General features: G+C 39.9%; 3 protein-coding genes across 4 annotated transcripts in view; 1 reads left to right on the top strand and 2 right to left on the bottom strand.

Moving 5' to 3' along the window:
• bicc1a (BicC family RNA binding protein 1a) overlaps positions 1–1,993 on the bottom strand; it is a 56,251-nt gene extending 54,258 nt beyond the window's left edge. The window contains exon 1 of the mRNA XM_085477380.1: positions 1,520–1,993. Within this exon, the coding sequence (XP_085333506.1) occupies positions 1,520–1,712 (193 nt within the window). The 5' untranslated portion in view covers positions 1,713–1,993. The remainder of the gene's footprint in view (positions 1–1,519) is intronic.
• Positions 1,994–3,448: 1,455 nt separating this feature from the next.
• LOC146695324 (ubiquitin-conjugating enzyme E2 D4-like) lies at positions 3,449–10,108 on the bottom strand. Its single transcript, XM_085477379.1, has 7 exons — positions 9,925–10,108; positions 9,299–9,362; positions 9,150–9,181; positions 8,331–8,408; positions 7,989–8,094; positions 4,425–4,518; positions 3,449–4,345 (listed from the first exon to the last, which is right to left on the bottom strand). The coding sequence occupies exons 1-7, from the start codon at positions 9,946–9,948 to the stop codon at positions 4,300–4,302; spliced, it is 444 nt and encodes a 147-aa protein (XP_085333505.1). The 5' UTR covers positions 9,949–10,108; the 3' UTR covers positions 3,449–4,299.
• A 2,780-nt stretch (positions 10,109–12,888) lies between these two features.
• rgs7a (regulator of G protein signaling 7a) overlaps positions 12,889–14,626 on the top strand; it is a 56,723-nt gene continuing 54,985 nt past the window's right edge. For both annotated transcript variants that reach the window (XM_085477378.1, XM_085477377.1), the window contains exons 1-2: positions 12,889–13,133; positions 14,036–14,154. In XM_085477378.1, the coding sequence (XP_085333504.1) occupies positions 14,077–14,154 (78 nt within the window). In that variant the 5' untranslated portion in view covers positions 12,889–13,133; positions 14,036–14,076. The remainder of the gene's footprint in view (positions 13,134–14,035; positions 14,155–14,626) is intronic.

Below are 14,626 nucleotides of genomic sequence, written 5' to 3'. Positions count from 1 at the left end.
TGTTAAAGCACTGTGGTATTTAAACCTGCACCTACAGCTGACTATAAAGATCAAGAGTGGATCCCAACAGCCTTTCCTACTCTGCATCCTAGCTGCAATGTCAACATGTGCAGCGTCAGCCATGATGTCATAAAAGAGCAACTGGGAAACAAGAGGTTGGCAAAGATAAAAATCTGACAAACTGTACAGATTACATACGGCATACGCACACGCAGACACACTGCATGACGTGGCGTGCGGTGTGTCCGGAACACTCGGATTTAGGGCCAGCCTCTAGCAAAGTTGTTTTCCTGGAAGAGCTGGGGATGACATGGAGCACTGAGGAATGTACAGAGCAGTTAGGCAGCAGCAAGGACTTTCTCAAGAGGGAACTACGTGTGTGCATGTGTATGTCTGTGTTTTTAGTATAAGGGATGGACTTCAAAACCTGCCTCTTTTCAGAGCCTAGTTCCAGTTAGGACAGCTCAGACTAAACCGATGAACCGCATTCCCCAAGTTAAAGTCTTAAAAAAATATTAAGCAATAGTCATTACTGCTGTCAACACACACGATATAGTGTCCTTGACAGCGTTTCAACATGATTATGACTGATAATATTCCTCCTAAAGTCTTGTTTGGCTGCTCATCAGATCCAAGTCACTGCCTTCCTGTGGAAATGATAAAGAATCCAGCCCACTTATGTAATGCTCTAATATTCCACACTCCAGCGTTTTGAAATCTGTGATAAATTACATCAACCTTTTGAGTTTCCAGGGACCTCTTAACTCTTAACTGAGTCTGACTGGGCCTCTCTTTACAAGCCTGTCATCGCTTGTTTAAGTGTTCATTGTCACTTGCACGTCATTAGGAGAGATCCCACTTTTAACTTTTCATCAGGATTCTGTTGTATTGAAGACAGAATGGATCACACAGTGTGATGCAATTACAGCTGTTGCTACTGGATTTGTTTAACGGCTTATGGTAACTAATCAACTTCCAGTTTATTATTTTCTAAAAGTCAAGCAAAGGTTTTGCATCATGCAGACTATTTTGCAAAGAGCCAGACACTCAGTTTACTCTACAAACAAATGCAGACTGCAGTAGTTGCTGCAGCGACAGCCTGTGGCTGGAGCACGCAACTACCCAAAAAAAAAATACCTCCAATGATGGTTAACCGACTTCTTCGACCTTCTGTTTGTTAAGGTGCAAAAATTAAGAAATGTGGACGTCCATTTTTCCAGGGCTGCCCACAGCTTCTGAGTGGTTAGCTATTACGCTGTTTTCTTATGTCCACGCCATTAATTGGAAGTCAATAGCTAATTGGCGCGGCCCATTTGACTTAATTGATTTTTCTCGGATTAAGCAAATGACACGCTCAAATTCCCCGAATAAGAGGCCTGAAATTTAAACAACTTCGAAAAAGTTTGATTATATGAGTCTAAAATAAACAAAGGGCCGGGCGAAAGCTGCTTCGGGATGCAAGGCATCGTTCGTTTAAATGTTTAAACTATCTAACTTTGCACATGGCTAATTTTATTACCTAATAACATGACTTCCAGCTTTTTACGGTCCACCCGAAACCTCTCCTCAGTCCACTCCGGGTCTGGCAGCGAGTGAGGGCCGCTGAGATCTTCCTCTGAGCCCGGCAGAGGAGAGTCTGCGCTGCGCTCGCTGTTGGAGCCCTGGTCCGACTGCTGCAAGTATCCGCTTAAAGCGTCGCACTGGGCAGCCATTGTGCTGCACGGAAACTTCTCCAGCGGCCACTGCGTTTAACTCAAAGTTAAGTCGAGTAGCAGGAAAGCGCCGTTACTTCTGCTACTTTTTATTCCGTCACTTCGAGTCGTTGTGGAAGCTCATCTCAACGCAGTTGTGACCTTCCTCTGCAGTTTTCTTTAAGCTCCTTCCTTTCCCCCCATTAGGCAGGCTTCTAAAAATAGGCAGGCGCACACGGAACCACTCGCTATAGGTTGTCTGGCGAGTTAACGGACGGCTACAGTACACGCACCAAACATACCAAGCAACTCCTCAGGAAAGTTTCACGTGTCATCCAGCAAAAAAAAGCGGGACTCCTCCCAGAAACTTTTCTCGAGGATCTATACCTCCCCCTGGGTTCCTGAGAAGTTCCCCAAACTTGAATATGTGAGAGTTTTTGGTTTTGATTTGTGTTTATGCTCGTAAGGGCACAACTTGTATGTCTCATTTATGGGAAACTGTTGAGGGATTATATTGCCATTTATAGCCACGGAAATCATAGTTATTATGAGTCCAAAATTATACTAAATTACCAGCAGACGTGACAATCAAGTCTCTATAAATAATTAGACACAAAGACAGCTTTGACGTGTGTATAAACCAATTTTGCTGTGACTTTTCCCCCTCCAAACAGCCCTAGGCAAACTATCTATTGGTTTATAGAGGAAACACTAGAGTGGGAAAGGGAAGTAATACAGGAAAGAGAAAACAAAACAAAAGGGAGTGTAGAGGTCACTCAGTAATGCCAGCTATGGACATCCAGAGTTATTCATATTCACTGATCTCAGAGGTTTGTCCTCTACAACAGGAACAGCATTGCTAATCTTTATTTTGATTTAAATGTAAGGTGCCACTTAACGCTGTGCTTGCCAGCCAATTCAGACATAACAAACCTCCATGTTAACAACCCTAATGTGGCAGATGGAGCTTTTATCACACTGCAAACTAACCATGTAGCCGCAGGACCACGGTTCTTGGCCTAATTCGTTTTCCAACTTCTTCCTGAGATCTGGGATTAAAAGTGGTAATTATTAAGTACCTGACAATTTAATTTTAGTCTTATGAGAGAAGTTTTAACTGCATTTCTAAAAATGCAGATGAGCTTTGACATCTGTTCCCTTGAGCTAAACTTTCAAAAAATTCTGTCAAGGGTAAAGCAACCACCTGAATGTCCTACATGCTTATTTAAATGGTCAGGAAAAAAAACACTAGGATGCTTGTTTCTTGGCAGGCTGTAAGAGTTATTAAGACCAAGACAATCCAGTTCAGGGTTGTGGAGGGTTGAAGGTGGGTGGGGGGCTGGAGCCTCTCTAACACAGAGACAGACAACCATTCACACCTACAGCCAGTTTCACTGGATTCAAGCACAGGACGTTGTTAGTGTGAGACAACAGTACGAGTAGTCTTCTTTAGACTATTAGTAAATCCAATAGTCTGAAAAAGTCACATCAAATATTGCTTTGATGTTTTATCAGCTTACTGTGCAACTATTAGGTTTTCTTAAAAACAACCTTTAACATCCAGAACAATACAAAATGAGAAAACAAAGTCTGAATTATTTTTCATTGGAGGAATGTTGTATTTACTGCAGACTAAAACCAGACTACATCATCCATGCAGAATATGTTTATGGTAAATAAAGTAAAAATGCACAAAGAAAGCCATTTATATCATTATAGTTACTGACATATGCACAAACTGTGCTTTTCTCTCTTGATCCATTGGCAAAAATTGCTTTATTTTAAAATGCAGCAAGATTTAAATCATTGACAGAGAGGCTCACACTTTATGATAAAACTTCTAAGTGGTTTGCAAATTGAAGCCATTTTGTGAAAGCAGTGGTTATAAAATAGTGTAATAACAGCTGGGCAAACATGCTTGAGTTCGATTTTAAACAGGAAGTGCTCCACTTATATGGAGACACGAGCTTCATCAGCACAAAGGAAGGAGCAGAGGTGATGGTAATGGGTGGTCTGATTTCAATTGACAGAACAGGCCTCATTTTCAGTTCATAGCCAGAGCAACACTCCATAATAGCCACTATCCACACAATTAACCATTTAGCAAATGGGCCTGAATTAAATGTAACACAAACACGAATATTAAATTATCCACCAGAAATGTTTGGCAAGTAAAAAGTAAAGACTGCCACCTAGTGGTCAGGTTTATGACACCAAGACTTGGTTGTAGAAATGAAGAGTTATCACTGAACCATTTTCAGTTTAGTTGTGAGTACTCCTGAGAAACAATTATAAATTCACTTTTTGCATAATATTTTAATGCAAAAAAATCATGAAAAATAAATTCAGTATCATTCCATACAGCAAAAATGTAAAAGAACCTCCCCAAACTTCCATCTCATATCTAATAATAATAATAATAATAATGCCAATTTAAGAGAATAAAATAAAATAAACACTAAAAGCAGTTAAGTCAAGTAAGGTCTGGGTAGAGAAAGTGCTTCAAGCATGTCAAACACCTCAATTAGAACCAGTGAGGATAAAGCAATTAAACAGTCATATTCTGAGGTGTTGAGGGATGCGTCTTTGCAGCTGGAACATCAGTCCTTCACATTGCATACCTTTGGGTCCATTCCCTGGCAATTTTGTTGTACCTAAAGAGAAAGAAAATCATGTTAAGAGAACTGTGCACTTGTGTAATTGTGTTTTCTTAACAATCGGCTTTGTACTTACTTTTGTCTGTCTGATTTATAAATATGCGCGATGTCAGGGACTAGGGGATCATCTGGATTTGGGTCACAAAGCAGTGAGCATATGGATAATAAAACTGTTGAAACAAAGACACATAAGAAAATAAATGGATTAATTTAATTTAATTAAATCACCATGGTCACTTTAAGAAAGTTTATTTTCATTTTTTCAAGCTCCTCATATACACAAGAATAACTCTAAATTTGAAATACAAATAAATGAGCTTTGATTTGATGTACACTGACATCAAAATCCTGTTAGTGTAGGTCTTTAGTAAGTGTATTTAAACATAAAACATGCATTTGATATTTTTCTGACAGAAGTGCACAGAGTGCAGAGGTCACATTTCTGGATAATCAACCCTAAAAAAATCCTATTACCCATTTTCCTAAGGGCTAGAAATCATTTACTTGGAAGACTCCAGACTTCGTGACAAGACAGCGGATTGCTTCAATGCAACTGTGTGCATTATAATGCATTATGCTCATCTTTGAAATTCCCACCTCATGTTATGTTTTACCCAGCATTTCAATTAACTGTTAATTATATTGATTTATTTAAAAAGTTTCATTTCCTGTGATTTCAAAATAAAACGGATGCAAAACAGATACAGATCTGACATGGCACTGCTGTAATTTATCCATCCACACTGATACATTTACATTTTCAAATAACACTGCTGCAAACTCGTTACCATTGTTTATATCTGATAAGGCACATCTGTATGGAGACAGCAGTGGCATGAAAAAAAAATCCTATATTTAATTGCACAACATTTACTAGCATAGACAACAGGGTCAGTACTGACGGCCACCATCGTCCCTGTACCCAAATCCTCCACCATCTCCTCATTGAACGACTGGCGACCTGTAGCCCTGACCCCCATCGTAAGCAAATGCTTCGAGAAGCTGGTCAGGGACTTCATCTGCTCTGCACTACCCGACTCACTGGACCCTCTACAGTTCGCATACCGCCACAACAGGTCCACTGATGATGCCATAGCCCTGACACTACATATTGCCCTGTCACACCTGGAGAAGAGAGACACGTATGTGAGAATGCTGTTTGTAGATTACAGCTCAGCATTCAATACCATCGTTCCCTCGAAGCTGGACAGGAAACTGCAGGATCTAGGACTGAGCAGCTCCCTCTGCAGCTGGATCCTTAGCTTCCTGTCTGACAGACGCCAGGTGGTCAGACTAGGCAGCATCACCTCATCCCCCATCACACTGAACACTGGTGCTCCACAGGGGTGTGTACTGAGCCCTCTCCTGTACTCACTCTACACTTACGACTGCACGGCCACTAACAACTCCAACATCATTGTGAAGTTTGTGGACGACACTACAGTGGTGGGTCTTATCACCAACGGTGATGAGACGGCTTACAGGGAGGAGGTCAGCGCCCTGACCCACTGGTGTCAAGACAACCATCTCACCCTCAACGTCGCAAAGACAAAGGAGTTGATAGTGGACTTCCGGAGGTGCAGAGAAGTACACACCCCCATCACCATCAACAGCGCTGCTGTGGAGAGAGTGAGCAGCTTCCGGTTCCTTGGAGTACATCTGGCTGAGGATCTTACGTGGTCAGTACACACAAACAAAACAGTGAAGAAGGCCCAGCAGCGCCTCTTCTTTCTCAGGAGACTGAAAAGATTCGGCATGAGCCCCCGCATCCTCAGGACCTTCTATCACTGTGCCATTGAGAGCATCCTCACTGGATGCATCACCACCTGGTATGGCAACAGCACCGCCTACAACTGCAAAGCTCTCCAGCGAGTAGTTCGGTGCTCTGAACGGATAATTGGAGGTGAGCTTCCCTCCCTCCAAGACATCTACAGGAAGCGGTGCCTGAGGAAAGCGGGGAGGATCATCAAGGACTCCAGTCACCCCAGCCATAAACTGTTCAGACTGCTTCCATCAGGAAGGAGGCTCTGCAGCATCCGGTCCCGTACCAGCAGACTGAGAGACAGCTTTTTCCATCAGGCCATCAGACTGCTGAACACGTCATAGACACCTCAGCTTCACTACTGGAACTTTAACATTATGCACTCCATACTGTACAGTAATGCCACTGTTTTGCACATGTCTCACTCTGTATATTTTATTTTATTTATTTTATATATTCTATTCATTGTTTACTCTATTTAATTTGTAAAATATGTGTACACACACACACACACACACACACACACACACACACACACACACACACACACACACACACACACACACACACACACACACACACGTAGAAAAATATTTAGTATACACATCCAGAAATGCATATACTATTATATATTGTACATATATTTATTAGTTTCAGATGTAGCCATTCTTGTATTTTGCTTGTTTACATTATTGTATTTTGCACAACTCTGTTGCTTGTGAAGCTCGCACACAAGAATTTCACTCACATGTGCTGTACCAATGTACCTGCACATGTGATGTGACAATAAAAAGTGATTTGATTTGATTTGACTATGATTAGTTATCCATGCTAACTACTAGTAATCAATAGACGTCTTTGTTTCCTTCTCTAGACTGCATAAGAGTCGGGATCGCCATGAAGTCATCGACAGGTTAATCAAGTTCCTTTGTGAAGCTACAAGATGAATGTTTTTGTTGTTGCAGAAAGGTGGATCTGACTAACTACATGCCAATGAGAAAACCCTGGTTTATCCTCCTTTATAAATCTTTATATTTACCAAAATTAAAAAAAACAACTTTTATGTTTTATTTATATAGTATAACCTGAAAACTGCAAAGTATTGTATAGCAAAGCATGGGAACTGAGGGCTGTTTTTTTGTGGATTAAAAGTGCCTTAAATGCAAGTTTAAGGCGCTTTGGAGTTGTTCAGTTTTTAGAACTGGAAACTACAGCCATCTTTTACACCATTTTTTTTCATGCGAAGGATGACGACGAATTAGGGCAGGACAGGTAGTAAGTAGCTGCTGTCCTTACTTCAGCTGGAGCACAAGGTCACAGGTAGTGATGAGTGGCTCGGGAGGAGCATGTGTTTTAAACGGCCAAGAAAACCTTGGCATACAGGAGGACATCTCTCTTAAAAAAAGCATGTAAGTGTCAGAATGATTAAGACTTATACTGTCATTGCTCGTATCAAACAGGTAGACCATCTTTAAATAATTTAAACATGGCATCGTTGCTTGGCATCAGGAATTGCCTTGCTGAATTTGTATTAGTCATATGGTAAAGGTAGGCGTATACCCCTTTTCACTGAATCCGATGTATGCGCTGAGATGCTGTTAAGTAACGTGCAGACTCCAGCTACTGGGTGTAATATAAGCACAAGTGAAGATAATAATGCTGGAATCCAGTTATAAGAGCAAGAGCAGATATCCTGAGTGCACATGAATTTCTAAACTAAAACTGCTTGTCCATGCTAAAACACAAAACAGGATGAACAGTTAATCCAAATCTCTCAGTTTTAGGGGTCCTTAAAAACCAGAGTACAAGTAAATGTATCAAATACAACGAATCATAAATCCATGTCCATAAAATGAATGTGGACATGGATTTGGTTACCTTTTGATACTGTAAGTGCAGGTGACCACTGTGACCTCAAGATGTCAAGGCAAATGCTACCATTGCTGTTTATGTTTGGGTGATAGATTTTCGTAGTAAAGGCAACCTGTAAATAAAAGCAAAGCACAAATGTGCAAAATTAGCTATAATTTAAAAAACAAATACTGTAATAACAGTATTTTTATTTAAAAGATACCATTCATTTTCTGAATACAACTGGATCTAATAACAATATACAATATTCATTAATCATTTACTCTATACAGTGACAAAAATAGTGTTATCGGTATAGTATAGTGTAGTACTTCTGAGACAATTAGTCTCAAGAACAAATACACTTACCTTTGGTGGTTTAAAGGGATAGTCAGTGGGGAAATGCACAGAAAGGAAGAAAACTCCTCCATGATATGGGCTATCATTCTGAAATAAAGTAGAAAACTGGTTTAAAGTCATACCCAACACTTCTTTCTTAATTACAGGGATATAGTCACCGGCGATACTATCACTATATCTTACCACAATATCACAGTAATGTCATGATCCTTGATGATCAAACAATTATAAGAGCAAAAAGCAGGCATTGTGTATATATCGGCAAAACTAGTTGGAGCAGACTAGTGTCAGGGGGTTCCCCTGCCTCTCGTCCTATGATAGCGGGGATAGGCTCCATTCCCATGTGATCCTGATAAGGATAATTGGAAGAGAATGGATTGATAAAACTGGAAAGCCTTCAATTTTCTATCCCTGTTTACTGATTTATGCCCCCAGAGAGTTTTGTCACAAGAAGCTATTCAACTTTTGCTTCCTTCACCCTTGGTATTTTAAAAAGTCTCTCCATTTAAAACAACAACAACTATGAAATAGTGACTCTATCGACTCAAACTCACATGAGGATGCACTTTAAAGTGACTACATGTTTCAAAAGAATTTCGACACTTGCCATCAGTGTATCGATAATGTGTTGCATGAGAGATACAATATATGGCCTCAATAATGACCTGGCCTTCAGTGAATAGCATCAGGATAGAGTGTGCCAGTCTGTGCTGGCCATAAAGAACAGAAAGGGCTGTAAACTCCACATAAAACACTATTGTCTAGAGATCCAGAAGCAGCTTGGTTTAAAAAGAAAATGTCCAGGAATCATATCCAGAAAAAGCTCACCGGTCCTGTGATGGTAGCTTGCCAGTGAAACACTAAAGAAAACAACGATAAAGAAACAGCATGTGAGCATACAACACAGTCCCAAAAGACACAACTAAACTTTGAGACATGACTAAAAAGTAGCAAAATTAACCAAAAGTCACACTTACTGTCTTCCCCAACAGGTCCAGCAGAACATGAAGCTGGAGGGTCCCTCTGTAGGTCATTTAACTCCTGAAAAAAATCAACAGTTTTAGAGTTTGTCAGCGTGTGCACTGATTAAGAAGCAACACAAGCGTTACATTTTGTTAGACTGTATATTAATGTGGGCAAACTACCCTCTAAATCTAACAAAACCACGACTACAACCGGCAGCGGGTTTGGATTTAGGCTAATAAACCTGCAAAAATGCACAACATGTCACACGATAAAGCCCCGGCCCTTTCTCAAATACTTGATCCTAAAGAGGTTTATCAGTCTCTTCAACACGGCGACAGGCAGACACCCAACAATAGCATAACTTAAATATCACAAAAGAAAAGCCTGGCTGAAAAAAAACAGAAGGATTGTTATTCCATTTCTGTACCTGTATTGGCTCAAATGACTTGCAGACGGTAAAAAAGAAATACTGACAATTGTTCATTGCGAATTTAAAAACATTATAAAACACTGATAACGCTAGCAAATATGCTGTAAGACAACTGACTCGCTACCGTTAAAGCTATGTTTCCGCATCGCTCCGACCTGTACACCGTACATCAAACAAATTATGTAAAAAAACGATTATTTTCTTTACCTTCTGTATTCTCTTCAGAGCCATGGCTAGTCTTTTAGATCGTTTGACAGACGATAGATATTAACTTTGACAGCTGTCAGCACCAACTACGCTCACTTTCTGCCGACTCGGTGTTATCTGTTTTGACAAACTGATTGCCTCTATTGTTTCCGCGTTTTTGTTGAAGAACGGACCGGTGCATTGTGGGGGTTGGAGTTTTTAGTCAAGCCACTTAAAGGGACCGTTCACCGAGGAACAAATCATCCTTTAAAATTGACTCTTCCAAGAAATTAGTGAACAATTAACTTAGCAAACTTACTACTACACCTTATGTATTCTTTCTTTACTGATATTATGCAGCGGTTTATAACAACTGATTACGTATTTTAATACAGTTAAAAAAATAAAACTTTACATGCTTTCATATTTTTTAACTGTACATAATTTCAGATGAGATTAATAAAGTATTCTGATGCTTTTGGTGTCTAACTTGACAAATAAACAGCTTGCTACTTTGTTGTTAAAGGATATGTTTGACATGAAGGTGCTTAAGTATGTCATTTACTGCAAGTGGGGTTCTTTCTTTTTGAAAATTACCTTGATATTACAACTTAATGTCTGATTTTTGGGGAACATGTTTGAAACTGAACACACACAAACCTATTTGGAGCTAGTCAGAACTCACTATGATGTAAGTTTCACTGAACACTTAAGGATATCTTGGGACTCTGTTGATTACAACCAAACAATAAAGCATTGGAGTGTTGATCAGGGAAATAAATTATATAATCAGTAGCATGACATATTGTTCTATTAAAACCTTGCACATCAAGATATTTGTATTGTTTTTTTTGTTTTTGTTTTTTTACGAATTAGATAGTATTAAATCATAGAATATTAAAACATAAAACTTATTTGTATAACATAGAATAGGAAAGTAACAAAATAGCAGAAGATATTATCAAACAATCACGATGTGGAGCAGACTTTCTGCTTTACTTCAAAGGATTTTATGAAAAATATTTTTGAAAATACAACCATTTTGATACATGGTAATCTATATAGGATGTATACATAGTTTACATACTACAGAGATTAAAAATAAATTAGACAAACTAACATAATTTTCTGTTTTTTTAAAAGCCCATTGCTGTTACTGTTTGCACTCTGAAGCACTGTCCAATCAGTTTTGCAACATTTGGCTGGATCTGAGCAGAAAGTATAGCACTGTACACTTTACTATACACCCTGCTTCTTCTATTATCAGTCACATCATAAATAAACACTAGTGACCTGTCGAGCTGACACATGCCATAACAGTAAAAGTCTGCACTTCAATCACATCTTATTATCTTATTATTGTTATAAACAAAACAAAAAAAGATGTAATTATCAGCTTATTATGACACCTACATTTCTAACACTTACTGTAGTCCTGGGGTTCAAGGCTTAGTGACTTTTTTCCCCCTAAATCACTAATAAGATGAAAGTGATTTGTAGTTTAAAGTACTTTAACTGGTCAGTAAGACTAAAAAAGTGCAAAATGACACTAAGGGCAAGTCGGAGCCAAAATTGTAACCGAACCCCCACCCAACCCAGGGGAAAAAATTATATATATAAATTTAGGGTCCATGAAAGATTATAAAGAAGCAATTAAAGAAACGCAAAGCCATGAGAAAATATGACATCACTTACCTCATTATCAGGTTTGAAAACCCGTTATTCAATTCAATTTTAGATTCAGTTTTACTTACATAGCATCCAATTCACAGCAACAGTCACCTGGAGGCGCCTGTTACCTCTACAAAGTTGCTATAGCAGCATACCGATGACTGTAGCACATTTTTCACAAATCTGCAGCTCACAGGAAAACAGGGAATGGACTGGATGTTTGGCCAACCTTGTAGAGTGGTTGATTCCTACGAGAGCAAAGAAGGAAGGACTGTAGAGAGATAAGCATACAGTTACATACACTAGGAGAAAGGGCACATCTGTCATCTTTCACGCCTGGATTGTTGCATACCACAAAGCCACAGAGTGCATTTATTTATTCATTATCACTGCAGCACTGGACATGCCCAGTCATATAAATTTATTGCCGGTATATCCCAGTTCTTACACTTGCAGTGTTATAAAATACAAACGGTGAATTTGACTGAAACGCCATATCTTATTATCGTTTAAAGCCGTACTGCATACCCTCAGCTATTCGTTTTGGTGAGAGAAATACTCATCCGCTTCTTTGGGCAGAACAGACAGATTTCCAAAGGTATTGTAAAAATGAATGTTGGCCTAAAATTAAGCTGACCTCGACGTTTGCGTATACATCATTCTCCCCAAACAAGCACAAGATTTGTTCAAGATTTGTTTGACTTTTGGTTTCGCCAGCTCGTCTTTCAGTTTATTTTTATACTGTATGAACTTTAAAATGTCAACAAAAACGTAGGCGTTACCTAAAGACTTAAAATGTTCTTTAGTAGTCCAAGTTTATTGTTTATTGCCAGTAAAAGTGACAGTATAAAGAGAAAGTAGTTAGACTATTTATTTGGTATTGGAATATAAGTAGTGAGACTTTAATATAAATGTAACGTAATTCAGGATGGTTTCATTTACCTCACAACAACGCTTCATGGTACACTTGTGATGTATCATAAGGCATATTACTACGTCAGCGCTGTATAATTCTTGTGTTTACTGCAGGGCTAAATGGTATTTGTTCAGTTGTTCATATTCAGTTGGGACAACAGCTAAACGAGTTTCTTCTTATGGCACAGAAAATTGTAGTGTCCTCTCATGACCTTTGCTATAGATTGCAGTTGTATCAATATTAATAAGCTATCGGTTTAAGATGTCTTGTCCTGGTTTTCGCAATGAGCATTTCGCTGCAGTGCATAGCAGTACAATCTTAGCTTGAAAAAATAATAGCTGTATGTCTCCAAAACGGGTTGTAATTTATTCCTCACACGCGATTGGTCATAGATCGATGCGCGCTCTCGACGCTCCGGGGTGGCGCACCCGTGATTCTGAGCACCGCTTGGAAAAGAGGAGATGAGAGACTGAGACAGAGAGCTGTACCACACCAAGTGTCCGCCGAATGTCTGCCTCCTCACGTTGCCAATGAATACCCCTCGCATTCCTATGTCTGCCAGTTGACATACTGAAAGCAAAGGACAAGGCTTCCATCCCTGCAAGGATTCAGGAGTCCTACAGCGGGCTGCGTGTTTTTTCAGGTAAGCGCCCCCCTTCTCCTCCCGTGACCGACGTCGCTGTGTTTTCTGTGTATTTAAGCGGCGTCCAAGAAGATAAGGGACGCGGGCGTTTAGCAGTAGCTGTCCAAGGTGCTTAAACGGGCAGTGGCTTGTGGTAAGAAAAGCCCGATATAGTAAAGCCAACGGCTTCATGTTAAGAGCGTGTTACATGACTTCGCTGTTCGTGTTGCAGTCTAAACCTCCCAAGGATGTCGTGTGGGTGTCGTAAAGGGAAGAAAGAATGATGAAGCTGTAATGTGCATACCATATCCATTACATTTGCACAGTCTTGCACATTTTGACTATGGCTACTACATCCGAATGCACGTATCCAGGCTGCATTGTAGAGTAGACTGCCTCCTCCAGGGACCGTGTGTTGTTTTACTGCATTTACCACTGCCAAGGTCTATAATTCACCTTATCTTGCTATTGCAACCTTAGGATGCATCCGTAGTATGTGCCATGTAGGGCGTGAGAGAACTCTCCGATGTAAACAAACGGTCAAAGGTGATTGCCGTTTTAGACTGTGCTGCACAGCGAATTCATCTGAGGCAAGAGTGACAGTAGGCTAGTCCTTCCATTTACCTATCATTGCTTTTCAAGTTGAACTTTTGTCCCATTCAGTAGGAATGTGTACTGTACCAGTAGCCACACTTTGTGTTAAAGCAACCGCCTTTTTCTTAAAAATGTCCTTGTCAAGACCTTGTGAAATGTCAAAACACGTAGCCAAACTGGAGCAATGAACATCTGTTCCCTTTTGAAGTATCAAATACACTGAAACATGATGCAGACCACAGGCGTGTAAATTGCTCTCTTTTGGCAAAGTCACGTTTAGGCTTCGTTGTTCTTCTGACGTGCCAAAATATCCATTCTGTCCACAACAGGAGCACCTGACATTTCCTCTGGCAGATTTACTAGCTGGATCATGGCACAGACCAACAGCAGTGGGCAGGGGACCAATGGGGTAGCAGATGAGTCCCCCAACATGATAGTGTACAGAAAGGTAAGGCAGCTGCTATTTTTAGTCTGCATGTGTGAGGGAGATCGTAAGCATGTGTGTCTCTCTTGCATCAATTTACTCAACGACGAGCCATGCAGTGGCAGTTGCTAGCACTAATGGCAAGGCAATGTTTTTGTGGTATGGCTGGTCTAGGATTGAGATGTTACAAATGCTTAATGAGAACACTGAGAGTTCATTCAGTTATTCTCTCACAACATACATGAAGTCAAGTGTACAATAATACTTGTTATTGCATACACACTGGAGCTTTTTCTTTTTTTTTTTTTTAAACAAACTTACATTCATTTAAAAAAGAAAAAGAAAAAAGGAAGCCCAGGGTTTTAATCCGCAGCACTGGTGTATTTCCCTACTCATTGTGCTACTACAGTCAACACTTGGGAGAGGGTTTGGAGTGAACTGTCACACTGTTGAGACATCTTGATCCAGCACTGCTTAGCCATTAAACAGTTACATG

The sequence above is a fragment of the Copadichromis virginalis genome, linkage group LG13, assembly GCF_057382275.1.
Source record: "Copadichromis virginalis isolate Kocher_CV1m ecotype Utaka linkage group LG13, C_Virginalis_male_GT1.1, whole genome shotgun sequence".
In the NCBI taxonomy this organism is placed as follows: domain Eukaryota; kingdom Metazoa; phylum Chordata; class Actinopteri; order Cichliformes; family Cichlidae; genus Copadichromis; species Copadichromis virginalis.
The sequence above is the reverse complement of the archived record's forward strand: the minus strand, read 5'-3'. Positions and strand labels throughout refer to the sequence as shown.

Coding starts and splice junctions, on each gene's coding strand:
- LOC146695324 (XM_085477379.1), bottom strand. CDS start 9,948: ATGGCTCTGAAGAGAATACAGAAG. Junction 8,095..8,330: donor ATCCCTTTAAACCACCAAAG/GTAAGTGTATTT, acceptor TTTTATTTACAG/GTTGCCTTTACTACGAAAAT. Junction 4,519..7,988: donor TGCACTTACAGTATCAAAAG/GTAACCAAATCC, acceptor TTGTTTCAACAG/TTTTATTATCCATATGCTCA.